Source organism: Staurois parvus, unplaced genomic scaffold (genome assembly GCF_062004578.1).
Source record: "Staurois parvus isolate SC_StPar_1 unplaced genomic scaffold, SC_StPar_1.0 ptg001418l, whole genome shotgun sequence".
Taxonomy (NCBI): domain Eukaryota; kingdom Metazoa; phylum Chordata; class Amphibia; order Anura; family Ranidae; genus Staurois; species Staurois parvus.
The window spans coordinates 135,086-153,777 of NW_028319214.1; the positions used below are offsets into that span (position 1 = coordinate 135,086).

At 39.5% G+C, this 18,692-nt stretch overlaps 1 protein-coding gene across 1 annotated transcript in view; it reads left to right on the top strand.

The window, feature by feature from the left end:
* Positions 1–17,478, top strand: part of LOC149436096 (ceramide transfer protein) — a 139,755-nt gene extending 122,277 nt beyond the window's left edge. Inside the window, exons 12-19 of the mRNA XM_089661967.1 lie at positions 1,999–2,064; positions 4,162–4,257; positions 7,325–7,457; positions 7,537–7,607; positions 7,689–7,817; positions 9,752–9,881; positions 10,803–10,940; positions 11,686–17,478. Coding sequence (XP_089518093.1) covers positions 1,999–2,064; positions 4,162–4,257; positions 7,325–7,457; positions 7,537–7,607; positions 7,689–7,817; positions 9,752–9,881; positions 10,803–10,930 — 753 coding nt within the window. The 3' untranslated portion in view covers positions 10,931–10,940; positions 11,686–17,478. The remainder of the gene's footprint in view (positions 1–1,998; positions 2,065–4,161; positions 4,258–7,324; positions 7,458–7,536; positions 7,608–7,688; positions 7,818–9,751; positions 9,882–10,802; positions 10,941–11,685) is intronic.
* The last annotated feature ends 1,214 nt before the right edge of the window (positions 17,479–18,692 follow it).

Sequence of the window (18,692 nt, forward strand, 5' to 3'; positions counted from 1 at the left end):
TCACTTTCGCTAAATTAAAGCTTAGCTGATCTTGTAGCCTTCACCTTTCTTGTGTAGAAGAAATTCTGTTTCTGAGACCTTGTGGCATTTCTCATCCATGTGGTGCCATTGCTGACAGCATGAAATGTTTAGGGGTTTTCCTTAAGTCATGCCCTTTTATAATCAACTGACTGCTGGATACCTGTTTAATAGACTCAACTGTCCTTGAATTCTTGTTAATTAGGAGCAAAGCTAAATTTTGGACAACAAAATCCTAAGACTTTCATTGAGGTGTTCATTTTTGCAACATGGTCTTGAATGAGTTTGTTAGGAAAAATACCTTTTTGTATGTGCAAATTAACACATCTTGTTTCAATCAATGGCCCGCATTTGTGGGAGTGTTTTGTAGTATAGTGTCCCATAGAAAATGTTGATTCTGTAAGAAAAGCAAAGTATTTCTGTCAAATCTGTTGGGGGTGTACTCCTTATGCTGAGCACTGTAAATATGCTGATTTTTCTAATCCCCAAATGGTGCAAGTCCTTTAGGTCTTTAGACCTGTGTTGGTGGGTAAATACAACCTGCTTCCAGCTGGATTCCATTTCCATTTACCATTTGTTTGAGATGCTTTTGGGGTCATTCCAAATTCATTGACAGGTGTATTTGACCTGTTGGCATCCTTCTAAGGTGCATCAGACCGCTTTAAGTGGCTTTTGCATTCCCATTATTTTGTATAGGCAGAGAACCAGTTTTGTCTCAAACAGCCTGCTGGCCTAGGAATCGCAGTATGGGGATGTGAATGAGTGCAGACTGACTTTATTCATACAGATCTTAAGGTCTTCCTTTTACAACCTACTTTGAGGATATAAATGTTTTGTTGGAACACATCCAACTCTTTGGGGAACAACAGTTAAATCTAAGATTGTCATTACATGGTTACTGGAAAAACGGTTTAATCGACCAATCAAAATCTTGCTATCCACCAATCGGCCATGACATTTTGACCACTAACAGGTGAACATGTATTATCTCATTACAATGGCACCTGAAAGTGGGTGGGATATATCAGGCCGCAAGTGAACATGTCTTTGAAGTTGATGTGTTGAAAGCATTAAAAGATAAATATGGCCAAGCGGGAGGATTTGAGCGACTTTGACAAGGGCCAAATTGTAATGGCTAGATGACTGGGTCAGAGCAGCTTTGGAACTGCAGTTCTTATGGGATGTTCCTAGTCTGCAGTGGTCAGTACCTACCAAAGTGGTCCAAGGAAGGAAAACTGGCAACAGGGCTATGGGTGGCCAAGTCTGATGCTCGTGGGGAGCCAGGGCTGGTCTGTGTTGTCCTATCAGATAGAAGAGCTTTGAGGATAGCTCAAATTGCTGAAAAGTTCATTCTGGTTTCAATAGAAAGGTATCAGAACACACAGTACACCAGAGTTTGTTGATTATGGGGCCGCATAGCGGCAATCCAGTCTGGGTATCCATGCTGACCTTGTCCGCAGCCAAAAGCTCCTACACCTGAGAATCAGAACTGGACCACGGAGCAATGGAAAAGGTGGCCTGGTCTGATGAATCATGTTTTGAATGGCTGAATGCGTGTCACGTACCTGAGGAAGAGGTAGAACCAGGACACGCTATGGGATGAAGGTAAGTGGGTAGAGGCAATGTGACTTAGGATCTGCTACTGATGTCTTGTGCCAGATATTACAGCATACCCTCATAGTCTAGTGGTATCCATGCCACGACGGGTCAGGGCTGTTTTGAAGGCAAAAGGGGGACCTACTCAATATTAGGTGTGTATAAATAATGTTATGGCTGATCGGCATATATGACGATCTGGTATAACCAGCTGGAGAGACTTTCATTCCACAAATAAAGACAAATTGGAATTATCAGCTTTTTCTTTTGCAATGACTTACTGTTTTCTTTTTTTTCTTTTTTTTGTGCATTTTGGCTTATCTTCACCTGTGTTTTTTTTTGTTTTGTTTTTTTTCTTTTTATCTTTTGCCATCTGTCGGGCAGTCCCTCTGTCATTCCTCTCCAGCTGATTTAGTCAGTGCTTCTAGTGAACACAGATTTGAGAGCCAGGTACTGCAATATTACACAAGTGGGACAGTTTGATTTTCTGACTCTTTCTGGCTCTTTTTATTTCATTTGCTTTATAACCAGACAGACCTTTGTGCATTTTCTGAATGCTATAAAATGAAATTGCATCTAAGATAAAATTAACTAACTAAAGCACTGAGACTGTTGTGTCCTGCTGTTCTAACTGTAATACTTACAAGTGTATGTAACTTTGTTCACAAAAGAATGTTTGTGGTTTGGGTATAAACCTGATGGATACATTTTATGAAGCGGTCAGAGACTTGGTAGTGAGACTCCGGACAGAGACTCTAGTGATATTGATAATTATATCCTCCAGCTGTTTAAAAATATAGTGCGAACATTATAGTGAATGCTAATGCTTCCCCTTCTTCGTGGCCCCTTGAAAGCTGGAAATCTGCTCCTCCGCTCTTCAGTGCTGGAATGTGGTTGGGCCCTTTGTTGCTGTACTTCTACTCTACTACAGTAAATTATATTACCGAGGTTGTGGGGGGGCAACAAGACCGATAAGTGATTAGTAAGAAGAGCTGCTTTGTGGGAACGGTCATCACAGCCAGAGCTGGTGGGGAGAGACTTTAGCTATATGGAGTAAGGTGATAATTATCCATTGGAAAAACTAAATGTTTTTTATTATGCATTTTACCACAGAGCATCTAATGAGAATAGGCCAAGAAAAAAATAGTTTTGACATGAACCACTAATCCTGTTCTTGGATCTTCTAAAATGTTTATGTAGTCACATCTTAAACATATTTTTTTTTTTTTTTGTTCTGTGTTGTGGTTTGTTTCTTTTAAAGTCTATCTCCAGCCAAAATTATTGTTTTATCTGGGGAAGGATTACAGTTTCAGGTTTTTACTGCTGTCCTTGAGAAGATTTTTACTTTTCTGTACAGTGTAAAGGAATCTGAGGGATAGGAAATGATGGGGAACCCTCTACAACTGTCCAAAATAAATTCATAGGGTGAAAAAGGGTTAGAACAGTGACTTTATAGATAAACCTCAAATGCGGCTGTTGACATTTCCAAAAGGACCAGATATTATGTTCAACATCTGTAATTACACACAGTTGCAAATGGCTGTAATTGAAATTAACATTACAACCTTCTAAAAAATTTTACCAACAGAGCATATATTTACATACATTTGTAATGTTTTCCATTTCCACGGAGGGATTATACCCAGCCATGCAGTGGTAGTTCTGAAGTGTGGTGTGTGTGTTGTTTTTTTTTTTTTTTTCTTTAAGGCTACCATTACACAGAGTTTTAAGACTAATATTCCCAACTCCACTACCCTTTCCCAGATGAGCAGCTTAAAATTCATGTTCATGTCAGCATTGGGGAGAACCCAAGGGTAAATGAGTGCTACATGGCTGTCAGGACACAAGCTCCCTCTACCACCAACTCCATGTCCCAAACCTCATATACCTCCTTCCCCAAAACAAATCCACAACAGCCTTAGTTGCCTACCCAGACAGTGGAGTAAAAAGAAAGCATCCTAAGGGAAAGGACACTAGCAGCGCTGTGAGAAGCTCGGTGGCTGGTAGGATGTGAGGTGTCAGGCCTGTGAGAGCAACAGCCTGAGATGGCAGGAGCCATTGCTCATCGTTCCTAGCTGGAGCAGGAGATGATCCTGCACTGCACAGGCCACTTGTTCCAGATCCTGGAGCTTTAGTAGTTTAGTGGACAGACACGGGTGGAATTGGTAATGTCCCAGACAGTTTCAGTTCAATTTCAGAAATGGAAATGAGGCTGTGTTTCCAGGTAGGAAAGTTTTATTAAAGATGTTGGTGTTCCTGCAGGTCAGATAAGTGGGCAACACAATCACTACAGTGGAGCTGCTCCACCAGGTTTTGGTTTTGGGGGGGGGTTAGAATCACTGTAATGATTTCTTTGCATTCCTGTCCTAGTGACCCTTATTCTCATTTCTTGCCCTGTTGTCCCAGAGATAAAATGCTAGGAGAGATGACTAGAGTAAAGTCACAAAGAAATAACCTGACTGAAGTTCTGTACTTTCCCCATCCAATTTTATAAATTAAAATTTTGTCATGGTTTGAATCGTAAATCATCTTGAATGTATTTTGCAGGTGGAAGAGATGGTACAAAACCACCTAACGTATTCACTACAAGATGTAGGTGGAGATGCCAACTGGCAGCTTGTTGTAGAAGAAGGAGAAATGAAGGTAATGGTTGCCTTTTGTGCAATAGTTTTTTAAAGATGTAAGCTGGTCTTTTCAGGGCTTGTGTAAGTCTTGCCCTCTTGAAATCCTCTGTGGTTTTTATTCCACCTTTCACAGCTCAATTTTTTTTTTTCATTTACTTTTGAGTCTGTTTATCTGTTTATGCCCAGCTGCTAGTATAAAGGGCAGTTTGGTTTTTTTTAACGCATGGTACCAGGCACACAAGCCCACCTTTACGGCCAAACATAAATCCATAAGCAGAGGGTATTTTCAGTGTAAACCTCAATATCCAAACCTTTTACTAGATTAAAAACCAAAGCAGCTAATGAATGTGAATCTCGACACTCCCTGTCAAAACTTGCACTTGTGCCTGTCTCCTATAATTTGATAGGTATATTCACTGACCAATGGAGAGATAGATTTGGCTGGCGATTGTAGGGCAGGGCCAATCCTGAATTTAATAGGAAAGGCAAGATTTGTTTATAAGTTTAGCTGCCAAACCTCTTGCTCTACTGAACTTAGCCCGTGGTTTTTATCCACTTCAGATAGATAGAGATATATATATATATATATATATATATCTAATATAAAACTATAAAATATTTTTTATTTAAGCAGAGACCCTAGAGAATAAATTGGTGTGTTTTGCATTTTTATGTCACACAGTATTTGCACAGCAGTTTTTCAAAGCAATTTTTTGGGGAAAATATACCCTTTTTTAGTATTTTAGTGCAAAAATACACAATACATAACCCATTTTTTTGTATAAAATGTTATGTGGAGTAAATAGATACCAAACCTGTCAAGCTTTAAACTCGCACACACCCATGCAACGGCAACAAACAACGTAAATTTTACTTTTCATAGTGAATGCTTTAAAAGCCTTTACAGGTTAGCACTTTAATTTACAGAGGTCTAGTGCTAGAATTCCTGCCCATGATCTGACGTTCGCGGTGATACCTCGTGTGTGGGAGGATCGCTATTTGCATGCGTGACCGCTGCATGCAGTTGCCTTTGCACATGAGCACGGGGGGCTTTACTTTTTTTATCTATTTATTTTTTTGTTTTTTGTTTACACTCTCTATAACTTTTTTTTGTCCACGGTTATTGCTGTCACAAGGAATGTAAACATTTCTTGTGACAACAAGAGACACGTGACAGGTACTCTTTACGAAGGGATCTGGGATGTATAAGACCCCAAATACTTCCTCTGCACTCAAAAGCATTCAAAACCCCAAGATCAGTGTTTTGAATGTTTTTTTTGTTTTTTGTTTTTTGTTTTTTTGTTTTTTTTTTTTTAAATGGTACCATTTTTAGTTGAGTAAACCTGAGTAAACCAGAAGTTATAAAAGAAACCTAAAAAGCTGTTCAAATAGTGAATAAATGAAAAAAGCTGCTGGCAAGACAATCGGGTTAATTGTGTACAAATATTATAAATAAATTGCAGAGCTCAAATGTCGCAACTAAGGCAACCATATAAGTGATAATATAAATCCGCCCAAATGTGAAAATAGTCCCAGTATATGTAACCATGCAGTAGATCACCATGTGTCTTCAATATGATTAGTGCTTCACCTCCAGAAAATGGTAGGACTCTTACCAGAACATATGGACCCTTATACAAGAGTCACAAACACATGAGAATATATCCACTGTATAAAACCAGAAGTAATGTCAGGTCATAGCTTCTGGTTTACTATAACTGAGAGCCGATCAACAGTGATTTTGGCTGTCTGGCCAGCTGGAGGACGTGCCGAGTGGTCACTCGAGTTTCCTGATAGGACAGGAGATCCCGAGGGGGAGAAATCCTGCTCCCGCTGCTTGTACAAGCAGTCGAGCAGCTAGTTAGCCACTCAGATTGCTTGTATAAGACCACTGGCTCTAAAGAAAAAAAAAAAACAAAATAAAAACAAAAAAAAAACGTAACTGGTATATCCACTTGAAGTACAGCAACCTAGTGTTCATCTTTAAAGAGTATATAAACTGTATGTGTGTAATAAAATCATATATATGACAACTTTTTGATAGATTTGCCTGATAATTGCTGAAAAATATCTGTTGATCCTGTCAGAAATTTAGTGAGCAGAAATCCTAGGCTTGCTGCTTCTGATGAATGTTATCAGTTACCACAATACCCAGCTATCTTTGTCCGCTACAGAATTCAATCCCTTTTGTTATGGAGAAGAGTTTAATGGAGAAATTCTGTAGTCCTGTCCTAGAGCAACAACACTTCTCCTTCATAAATATAGTACAGTGGGTGTCCGTTCTCACCCTAAGTTAAAAAGTGTGGGAGTGAAGAAGCACCAGATTAACATAAAAGGTAAAAGCCTATTAAAAAAAAAAAAAAAACTAATGCAGTCACCGGACCTATGGACTGGTAAGTGGCAATTTTTCAAATTTTGGTTCTTGGGTCTCGATACACTTAAAGAAGGGAAAGCAGCATTGAGAAACAACACTCACTGACACTTGTTACCAGGGGCGGACTGAAAACTCATAGGGCCCCCGGGCAATAGGGGAACATGGGGCCCCTGTGTCCTTGCCCAAACTCAAAAAAGCCTTTGAAAAAGGTACCAGGGGCATCTCATGGGGGCCCCCTACTGACCCCGGGCCCTGGGCTGTCCCTGAGTTTCCAAATGGTCAGTCCGCCCTGCTTGTTACAGATAAAAAGATAAAATGAAACTGCTGAATGCAGAGTAACCGATTCCCAATGGGTTTTATGCAGTTGTTGTAGCAGCTGGTGCTGCTACTTGAAATTTATGTAGGGATTAAGAGCAAATATACTATTTTTTTCCAGGTAACTAAGGTCCTATTGTTTCCTAGCACCTCAGAAGGGAGATTGTGTTCCAGAGGAGAAATGTATTGTTTTATAATTAGATTGAAATAATATATCAGTAAATACACATGTGTAACTTTAGAAGGTATATTTTATTTCCTTAGCTCGGTTCATCATGTCACTTATAACATGTTTGTCATAGACATTCTCCAGTACTGACATTTAACAATAAGAATAGCCTAATCTGAAACCTATATTTTCTTCTATATTTTATAACCTAAATCAACTTGGTCATAGGTTTATAGAAGAGAAGTGGAAGAGAATGGCATAGTCCTCGACCCACTAAAGGCCACCCATTCTGTGAAAGGCGTTACTGGGCACGAAGTCTGCCAACACTTCTGGAATGTCGATGTGCGCAATGACTGGGAAAGTAAGCAGCAGCTTCTACGGTTAAATTTAATTTTTCCTAGTTTTTATGTATATATTAACTTTGTTTATATTTTCAACAGCTACTATTGAAAACTTCCATGTGGTTGAGAAATTATCTCCTAATGCAGTCATCATCTATCAGACGCACAAGGTATGATGCTTTCACTGAACACTTTCTGCTCTCTGATGCTTCTTTACATTTGTCCCAATTAATGATGGCTTTTGATTGCAGAGGGTGTGGCCGGCTTCCCAACGGGATGTCTTGTATTTATCTGCTATCAGAATGATTCCAGCTGCTAGTGAAAATGAAACAGATACTTGGATTGTGTGCAATTTCTCTGTAGATCATGACAGTGCTCCGGTGAGTATACTGGTTATGGAGTATTGGTGGCTAAGCGGACGTCTATGGGGAGTCAGTGCACATTAAGTCATTTAGTCTTCATAGAGTAAGACTGCACTCCCATAGTGGACCTAAATCACACATAAGCACACAAGGGCAAAGGATCTCTTAACAGATGTTGCATATTCAGACAATAAGTACTGTTAAAGTACATCTAAATTCAAAACTTGAATAGTTTTAGGTAGTTAGGAATAGTTAGGGCTGAACTCCAGCCAGATATAAAAGACATTTGCTTGGATTTAAAAAATATATTTAGTGGTTACAGAGCTGTATTTATCTGTGCAAGTACATTAGTTTGGCTTGGTATAAGCCTCTTGTAGTCCTTGTATAACAGAGCACAAAGAGGGGTAGGGAGAAGCAGCACAAAAAGGAGCTTGAAAGAGGTGAGCTTATTAGAGTGTGACTTCTTGTACAGTCCAGTTACAGCATAGGAAGGAGACCTGTAATTGAATGTTAAACCACAGCAAAAAAAAAAAAAAAGTGCCCTTCCCGACACTCCTTGGGGGGGCAACGGAGAATAACTGTTCCTGTCCAATAGACATAAAGGAAGAGGAAATCTCTAAGAACAATCCTTTCTTTTCTTAACCTTCTGACATCTCAAACTTTTTGGGTTTTCCCCTACTTTTAGTTCTGGTGAAAGTGGTCAGCAGGCCATAGAGAGTGAATCTCTTCATTAGTGACATAGACAATGATAAAAACCTGCCAGATGTTCTTAATCTTCCCCACCTTCAAGCCAAAGTATACAGTGGTTGAAAACCCTTATATAGTTTGTGTATCACGTGAGACTAGTCATTTCACTAAGAAACCAATTGGCCTACAAAAGCTGTACCTGTTTATCTGCAGTCAACTCTCCTCTGTAGAGTTCCAAAATACACACTTTACACAGCATCTCTCAGCTCTGAAAAGCAGGGAGTGGGGATCTGAAGTCTTGCAGAGCTTAGTGAGGAGAGCTCTTGAGCCCTGATTTGAGGGAAGGGACACACCCACTTCCTTGTAGTAAATGGGAACATACACAGCTGTGGCTCTCAATCACATGCTGTGTGCTGGAGCTCTCCCCTCCTGTCACAAACTATGTTTTGGTGTCTGGAAAAGCTATCACAAGTGGGTCATGCAGATAAGAGGAAGGAGGCAGCAGAAAGAAATCTCACTCAGTGTTTTGGGGATTGAGACAAGTACACAGTATAGAAAGATTGGCTTTGTTCATATTTCTTGTCTAAGGTTTGCAACCACCCTAATTTTGACTCGTACAGGATTTTAGCTATGTCACAGACCTAGAAATTCTATAAAAAGCCATAACCTTCATTCAATGAAAAATGTATAGATACTTGTAGTTACATTTAGCTGGACTTCTCCTGTGCTGGTGAAACTTATCTGAGGCTAGAACTGCTGAGGTATGTTTCTAACACTTGTTAGAATTGGAGAACATGCTTGCATGGGCATTGAAACATTTTCAGTATTACAGAACAAGTCCAGCTGAAGGTGACAAACTACTACTAGCTATCAATAACAGTATTTTATATTCTCTTGCGGTAACACACACAAGTTTTTCATGCATATGAAAAATGAGGTATTGTTTTTTTTTTCTTTTTCTTTCGGAGCCTTGCCTCTAATTGATAGCAGTGCCGTTTTTAAGCTGTGTGGGGCCCAGCTCTGCCACTGTGTAACACATCCATTACCAAGTACTGCAGTGTATGTTGCTGTGTATTGTGTCCACGGTAGTGAAAATATGAATTTGGCTTTCTTTTGCATATCTTAAAAGGTACATAGCAGACTTAAGAAACCCCTTCCATCAACTCTCGGAATACTTTTGTTCAGTGAATGGGTCACTTTTGGCCTGACACTTATTAGCCTATCATTATGAGCCGACCAGTTTACATTTGTGTTTTCTCCGTTAGCTCAATAACAGGTGTGTCCGTGCCAAAATCAACATTGCCATGATCTGTCAAACACTAGTCAGTCCACCAGAAGGCAACAAAGAAATCAGTAGAGACAACATTCAATGCAAGATTACATATGTTGCAAATGGTAAGGCTTTATTCTTCTGTGTTCTAGAACTTCTCAAAGTAATGAAAGCTTTCTGAATAGGACAACCAGTCCTAAATATTTTGACAGTTGCAGCCCCTGACACTCCACCTCATGCACACTGCTGCTTTTGGCATTTTTTTTGCCAAAGCCCCTGATCTCAACTCAATAAAAGCCTATGTGTTAATGTACATATAGGCTTTTATCAGAATTTAGAAGCAGCAGAGTTTAGGGGCAGTCAAACATTCCTCTCCTGAATGCAGAAGAATCACGTTCAGGAGAGGAGGGTTTGGCCAAAAAACGCTGCACACAGCAAAAATGTGCCTAAACAGTTGCCGTGTTTTAGCAATTGGGTGTTTGACATCCATGGAAAATACTCTGGCCAGTCAAATGAATAAAGTCCAAGTGCGAAAGGTGGTACTGCTGTTACACACTTTTCTGCTGCCAGGAGAGCTAAACTTCTACAGGAGTTCATGTAGCTTTGATTTTGATGAGGATACTATATGATTAATACATGCAAAGCAAAAATCTGCATTTCCAGATTACTAGAAATCTGAACTTGACCATGTAGTGCTAAACATATGATGGCACACAGTGTCTGATTATTTTTTTACTTCTGGCCCCATGGAACATATTCCCACTTCAGAGCTGCTCCAATAGGATCCCCACCCTTCTATTTATGTAAATTAAACTAAATCTCCTAAAAGCTTAAACAAAAAAATTTACTTTCAAATGTCACTTTCAATGTGCCTAAACCTGCAGCTTTCTGGTGATCCTGCAATGAAAGTCCTTGTTAGGCAAAATAGCTGAATAATTCTCTGTACAGATGACCGGTATAAATGTTTGAGATCATGATTTGGGCTTGGCATATTGTCCACATAGTTATTTGAGTGTAGTAATATACCAACCTGCTTTCTTTTTCAGTGAATCCTGGAGGATGGGCTCCTGCATCAGTTCTAAGAGCAGTGGCGAAGCGTGAATACCCCAAATTTCTTAAAAGGTTTACTACATACGTGCAGGAGAAAACCTCAGGCAAACCAATTATTTTCTAATATTTGCCAGGTGAGAAGATAATCTGGTTTTATCCAAATATTTGATTCTTTATAAATCTAGTAAAGATCATTTTTATCAGCTGGAAGGAAGAGGGGCATAGAGTGCTCCTTCCTTACTATATGCACTATAAAGTAGAAAAGTTTGGCAGGAAACGCACAATGCCATTATTTTGTTGGGTAAAATGTAAAGACGGAACTTTGTTTTGAGTATGCTAAATAGAAGTGTTGAAACTGTCAACTATGTATCTTTCAATTCCAGTCCTGTGGAAACAGAAGTAATGCCCTTGAAAATAAGAGGGCAACCCCTACTTATTTGTCATCAGACAAATGTCACCACAACTGGAGTACAGGGAGATTCTTTCAATAGGGAAAACACAAAATTTCAGAGTTCTCTTTAGCTCACATGACAGTCACCATGCGAAGAAGAGTGGCTCTCCCTAGTGGGGCACAGGCAACAATAAAAACATAACAGAGGGTCCAACCCTGTACCCATCCTGCAAACTGCAAAAAAAAAACCAAGCTTCAGCTTTAGATACTTAAGCTGCTTTTCTCCTTAACTGAACGTATTTTCATTGTTTTCACTCCCCTTCTGTGGCGTTACATCAGTGGAAGAGAAATACTAGGGTACCAGGGACTGTCTAGGTTTGGTGCGCATAACACGATCCCCTTCCTAAATGTGATTTGCAGGTGTTTGGTAACTGGCGGAGAGAGAATCCTTTTAAACATTCACTGATCGTGTTTATTTTTAATTCTAGAGAAAAGTAGAGGCAGTAAGAACATTCCACATTGGACAAGATGGTAAAATACACCTCAAGATGGAACCCGGGATCTTTTGCCTTTTTCCCCAATGGAAAGCATTGTCCTGAGGAAAACCAGTGTATCACAAGACTGAACACTAGCCATCTCCTGCTAGGCCTTCTTGCAGAATCTTTATGTAAATTATAACCACGTACTGAAGTACATGTCTGTCTCCTCCGTTCTTATTCTTTTCTGTTTTGCTTGCTTGCTTCGAAGGGTCATGGAAAACTAATTCTTTAAGGACTGAGGCTTTAAATTTCTACAACCGGAAACTGCTTACATACCATAGGCCTGTAAACCTAACAAAGCCATAATGTCTCGTGTTTATGCGAATAGCTGTGCAACTAAACACATGGGGCGTTTTAAGGTTGTTAGAAAACAATGCTTGGAAAGGTGAGGGAGATTTTTGGAAAGGTGAGAGAGATTTTGAGTTTTGCTTTCTGTAATTTTTTTCTTCATTCTCAGCTAGCCTGTTGCTAGCTGTGGTGACGGTTCTGTAATTCTTCACTGTAATAACTGAGGGCTCTTATAATCTATGGCTTTGCCTTTCTTCGTGAATCTCCAATGAAGACTGTAAAGTCTGAAGGAGTTCTCTAATATCTAAGAAAGCTTTATTTTTTTTCTCCAAGAAATCTATATATTTCTATTTGTATTTTTAGTTGTGTTAATATCTTTAAAGCAAAAATTGTGTTCTGTAACTTGATCCAGAAATTTCAAGATGATTTCTTGAGCACATGGTTATCTGCTTGACGTGAACCGCGTCCTGGCTAGGCCAGTCTTTTGGCGGTTTTTAGAATGTGCAATCCTTAAAGTGTATCTGTCAGCCATAAATAGAGAGTAGAAAGCCATTTTGTGGGTTAAATCAATGTTCCCTGTATTAATTCACTGATGCCTGGTGAAATGATTTCCTGCTTTGTCCGAGAAATTGGCCTATCCAGCAAAATGGCTTCTTCCACTCGGTATGCACACCTTATACACTTTAATGTGTGAATGGGTTGAACAGATATGCGTTTTGCTGTGGTGTGATTTGAGCTTTCTTTTTTTTTTTTCTTCCCTTAATTAGTTTGACTCTACAGTATATTTCTGCTCTACACAGTGGGGCTGGTCATGATGTGCATTCTGGCAGTTCATTCAGGACCTGTGACCCTGTCTGAGGTATATAGCACAAAGGACGGGCGCTTTTTCTGAATGGGTAGGCTGAAGGTCAATTTAGCTTGCATTATTGCTGCCTAAAATGTGCATAGGGTGACTAAAAAATACCTTAATTAAAACCCAATTGAAGTAATGGAAACAGATAGGGATTGTATTGACAATTTCCAGTCTCGCATGGTTTTTTTTTCTCTGTTACAGCAGCTCCACAGAGGGTATAAATATTATTGTGCAGTCCAATAGGCACCAGAAGTGACCCGCTGCTTTTGTTAATTCACACAAAGCTGGTCAGACAGACTTCCCTCTCCTTCTCTGCAGCACAAGTCTGAGTGAGAACACTTGTCTTGAGGGGGGTGTGATTGGTACTCTGCTCTGCCAGCACAAACCACTGAAGGGAAAGACAGGAATCCATATAATCAGTGTAATCAGTAAAAGGTATGTTAGGGCATTTCCTAGCAAGAAGCAGTCAAATTATAACATGCAGGAGTACAGGAATAAAAATATTAAAAGTTGTAAGACTTCAATTGGGCTTTAAGATGGACTTTAGTCCATAGGTAAAGGAGCACTCCAGTGAAACCAGTCTGCTACCTGGGGTGCAGCAAAGCGAACACATTCCTGATTTTAGACTTTGTGGGCTTAAATTTGCAAAAGCTGGTGCAGCTTTGCATGGTAGCCAGTCAGTTTTTAACTTCAGCTTGTTCAATTAATCTGTGGAAAACAAATCTGGAAGCTGATTAGTTTCTATACAGAACTGCACCAGATTTTGCACTCCCCAGTTTTAGAGAATCAACCCCTATCAGAAAATGTACCATACTTGTCAGCATTTAAATTTTACACCCCTGACACATATATGGGCAGACTCCCGCATTGTCTAGAACCAGTCTCACAAACCAAATTCCAGAATGGGGTCAGAGGTACACACCTATAAAATGCACTTCTGCACAAAGCTGGTTTTACTGGATTTTTCTTTTAATACACTTGTATCTGTTAGATTCTTGGTATAGTTACTTTGCTAGTACAAAGATTTAGAAAGTCTAAAATCTAAAAGACCACTAAACCTATCATAAAGTTCATTCCATCATTCATTAATATCCAGGTTCCCTGAACATTGATTTTGTAACATTGTATGTCCATTAGCTGGCTGTTAGCACAATTTCATTTCATCTCTCATTTTAGACCCGGTATGTTTCTCTACACGATCATTTAGTAGATCTATAGGAAAGAGGTTCCTCATTGTATCAAACTGAAATCCATATATGTAAATGTTTCTGGAAATTTTTAGCAAAAAAGATGTTTATCATATAAAATGTCTATGTAAATATATATTATATGAATCCCAACATGCATAAATCTATATTTGAGATGACTATTTTGGGTGATGTGGCCATTTAAAGGGGAGAGCTGAAAAAGCATCCAGTTGGTGAGTTTGATTGTGAAATCCTGTTTAATGACAATCTTGCTGTAATGGAAAAGTGGATGACTAGTTGTTCTGTTGCAGTGTTCCTCGTCTTGTATGTGTCCCAAACTAGCTTCCTCCTGAGTGTCATTGCAGATGGTCATGACTACCTCATGGCCACTGAATGTGAACGGATGCTAGAACATGGTTTTACTCATTCGTTCTGCCCAATTCTGTGTCTTTTTTTGTCGTTTTTTTTTTTTTGTAATCTCCAAAGTTAACATTTTTCACTTGACCACTGTTCAGGTAAGTTCTGTGGTGGACAATGGCTTTGTGAAGTCTGACTGAAATTGGCCGCTGTGGTTTATGGGGGAGAGATTTTACTATAGATACGTGTTCTGTGTTAGGATTAGGTAAGTAGGACTTTGCTTAGCAATGCAAATAAGAGATCAGACTTCATATAGCCATCAGTTCTCTTCTGGAAGTTTGAGGTGAGGGCTGTAGTTACTGAACACCCTTCCTATGTGGCTAAAGCAGATTTTCAAAATACATAGTTGACAATGTCAACATCATTGCCTTCCAAAGGATGTTTAGTTCTGTTCAGCCAGTTGTGTAATTCATTCATACACATTTGTCACATGGTAAGGCCAATCAGGTGACACCACAATTTCCTATTCAGCTTTCCAGGTCACCTCTCTATCAGCCCATTCACTGGACAATGACCCGAAAGCTGGTCCAGGGAAATTTGTGTCTTCCCCTGTCTGTCTGGCTGTGCAGTGTGTAAATGTCACAAGACTAGCTGAAGAGAAAACTTGAACAAGAACCATTCATGTATGCATTTCAGCTGTGTGATTAGCAGTTAGCCTGCAGTTGCGCTTTAAGTGGAAAAGGTTTTAACTGCTTCTTGGAGAGCCTCTTTAAACTGGATAATAATTAAAATGTTGTCATGGATCTGTGAATCTATACAATTTGGTTGAATAAAATCTTTTTAGCAATGAATCAACAATTTCCTCTGACCAGGTTATTGTAGAATACTTGCAGTTTATGAAAAGATTCGTACCCAATCCAGGAAAAAATTACATTAATTACTGTTGCCGTCCATCTTGCATTTCTCACTCGTTAATGAGTGTGGATGGAAGTGGGATTCCTGGATGGGTTCTCTGTTCTGTTTCTGTTCTAGCAGTCAGTCTTGTGCTTTTGTTGTCAAAGATTTACAGTATATATATATTGGTGTCACATACCTAACGGTTATGTTAACTTTTATAAACTAGGCTAGGATAACCATACAAGTACTGCTGTATATATTGGGGATTTTGTGTACAAAATGGAAAATAACTACCTACAGCTGTCTCCTGTGGGGATCCATGGAATCTTCATAGTTATTACCTGTTTTTACCGGTCCGTTCCTAATTACGCACATAAACCTCCTGCATTGCCTTACCACTACAGAGCTCTGTTTAGGACCAGGAGAAGTGCCTACATGGTAATGAGCAGATAACCAGAAGCCACCTATGGGGTGCATCAGTGTTTTTCTTCTCTGCAACTGTATTAAACATGGTGGTGCTGTTTTATGACTTCTAGAGCAATGAAAAGGGGACCAGTTAAGTCCAGCCAGAGTTCATGTTGATGAAAGCTTCAGGGTCAATCCCCCCAAAATATTTTCTGTTAGGCTTTGTACATAACAGCCCCAGCTTTGTATAAATGCAATGTGTACAGAAAGCTTTTAGAAAGCATTTGCCTTTCTGAAAGCCTTCAGTCTATAAGCCTGTAACACAAACCTCCAGCTCTAGTTTGGAGGGGGTTTAACTCAGATCTTTTTTGGGCTGGCTGTCGTGTTAAACAAGCTGCTAGCAGACTTTCAGTATGCTTTGTCATGTCTTGAAATGTAATAAAAGCCTGCTGATGCCACTATTTGTGTGAAGGGGTAGGCAGCCCTCTCATTAAGACGTGTTTAACAAACGGGCTGAAGGATGCTTCAGAGGCCTCAGTCAAATGGGTGTAAAGAACAAGTGTTCACTTTGACTTTCCAGAGCTTTTCAAAGCCAACGTTCTTCACGTTAATAGCAAATTATCTAGTACAGTGTGTTTGCAGTAATTTTGATAAACATGTTCTAAGTGTTTCTAGGGTTAAGGGGTTTAGCAGGTGTCTGGAAAAGCTCTATGACAAGGTCTGGAGCCCCCATCCCCACCAAAAAATATTTGTAGAGCTTCAGAAATTGCTAGTCCCTGATCTAAAACATATCTGAAACACAAAGTAATGCTATAGGCATTTCAATTTCATACGTGATTTTTAGCCTCGAATTCTGTGTGTTCTTGGGCAAGGCTCCAACTAAGGTTGCTTGTTAAAGTGACTCTTGCTTCCTCTGAAAAAAATGTAAAGCACTTCTCCTTGAAATAGAAGACACTGGAACAATGGCATTTGCCATTCCTGCAAGTGTTGACTTTTTGGAGGCTGGAAAAGACAGGCGTTTTGATTTTCCATCCCCTGGAGAAGGGTTTAGGGAAAATAGTCTCTTTTTAAAGGTAGATGTACAAAGGACTTTTATACAAGCTGAATGGTAGGTAAAATCCCCCTCTTGCATCTCTCAGACTTCATTCCTGCTACCATTTTTCAAATTTAAGCTGCATTCTCCACAATGTGAAATGAGAACCAGTGATAAGAATTAAGACCATTAGTCGTGACTTTTAGTGGGTGGAGCATTAACATTCCTGAGCCTCTGAGTGATCTAACAAACCAGTGAATAAGAGACTTGACCCACCCACAGCTATACCATTACATTTGGGTGGATGGTTCCTCTAAAGCTTGATTGGTTGGTTTGGACAGCTATCCCATTTTTCCTTTGTTCCAGTGTTCATAAGTAGACCATAATGTCTGGATTTATTCCACAATGTAAAAGCCGCTCACTGGGAACAGAAAACCATAGATGCAGATGAGTGTTGAACATGATCATTTGTTTTTGGTAGTCATCATCATGAATGCAAGTTTGTAATATGAGAACTCTCAGATGGAGAATTCTGCGATGAATTTACCCACAATGTATCGGGGTCACAAACATGTCCAACATTTTGAAGTGCTGAAATTGAAAGCTTTATAATACGGAGGCTTATGGGAAGTTTACAAACTTATAATCTTAATATCATTAGTTGCATTTGCACTAAATGTGATGTACTTTTGCTATTCTGTAAATAAATGTATTACACTAAAGACCTGTGTATGTCTCCTGAATTTGCCAGTTGTGTACTACTTCACTGCTCAACCTTGGGCCCTGCACTCAGTGTAATAAGGCAGAAAGCAGAGTGGATGTGGCCACATCTGTGCCACTCTCTGTATCCATGAGGACCACCAACCCACTGAGAGAAGAAACCGAGAGAGAAACCTGTGCATTACAGGACTGGCCTGAAGACAGAAAAAGCGTAAATACACAGGGTGAAGGAAAGAGGTGTAGCTTGAAAAGAAGGTTAAAAAGAGGAAATTACTAAATTGGTTAAAGGACACCCAACCTCGTTTATATATTTTCATTTTGTAGGATCACAAAAAATGAAGACGTTGTACAATACTGAAGTAGAGGAGACATGAAGTAGAGGAGACATGAAGTAGAGGAGACATGAAGTAGAGGAGACATGAAGTAGAGGAGACATGAAGTAGAGGAGACATGAAGTAGAGGAGACATGAAGTAGAGGAGACATGAAGTAGAGGAGACATGATGAGGCAGCCCAAAAGGCATTGATGGCCACAATAACCGATGGTGTGAAGGAGAATTTGAAACTACCACTTCCAGAAATGAGTCCCAAAGGTCTCACTGGCCAGGGATCATGGAGCCCCCTAAACATTCTAAGTGTTTTCCTGTGCATTCTCATGCATGAACCTAATATCAGCTCTCCAACGTTCTCTTTTTTGGACCTTAGCAATGGTAGCATCTCTTTTATCTTAGTTTTCAGGTGGCTATTACTTCAGCCTGAAGAGTATCAATCACCAGCATTGGCTTTTAAAATGAAATTCATGATCCTACACAAGGATAAGGTTGTCCTAAGGTCTAGTCGGGATTTTTTGCCTAAAGTTCTTTTGTCATTTCACATTAATAAGGACATAATCTTGCTGTCTTTTATTTCCCAACCCAAAAAAATAAGTGTTTAGATGTAATTTGAGCTACAGTATAAGGACATATCTCTTAGCAACATTGTCCTTGCATAGGGCTTTAGGCTTATCTAACCAGAGGGGTCAGGCATCCTATCATTCTACTATTGCTAGAATCGGGCAGGGTTACTCAGGCCTAAAGGATAAGTTCACCCTGGGGGAACAGGTTACATGTTCCACCTGGTTTATAAAAAAAAGATAAATGTACATTTTTTTTTTTTTTTACTTGCACTTTTTAACCACTTCTTGACTGCACTATAGCCGAATGACGGCTACAGCGCAGT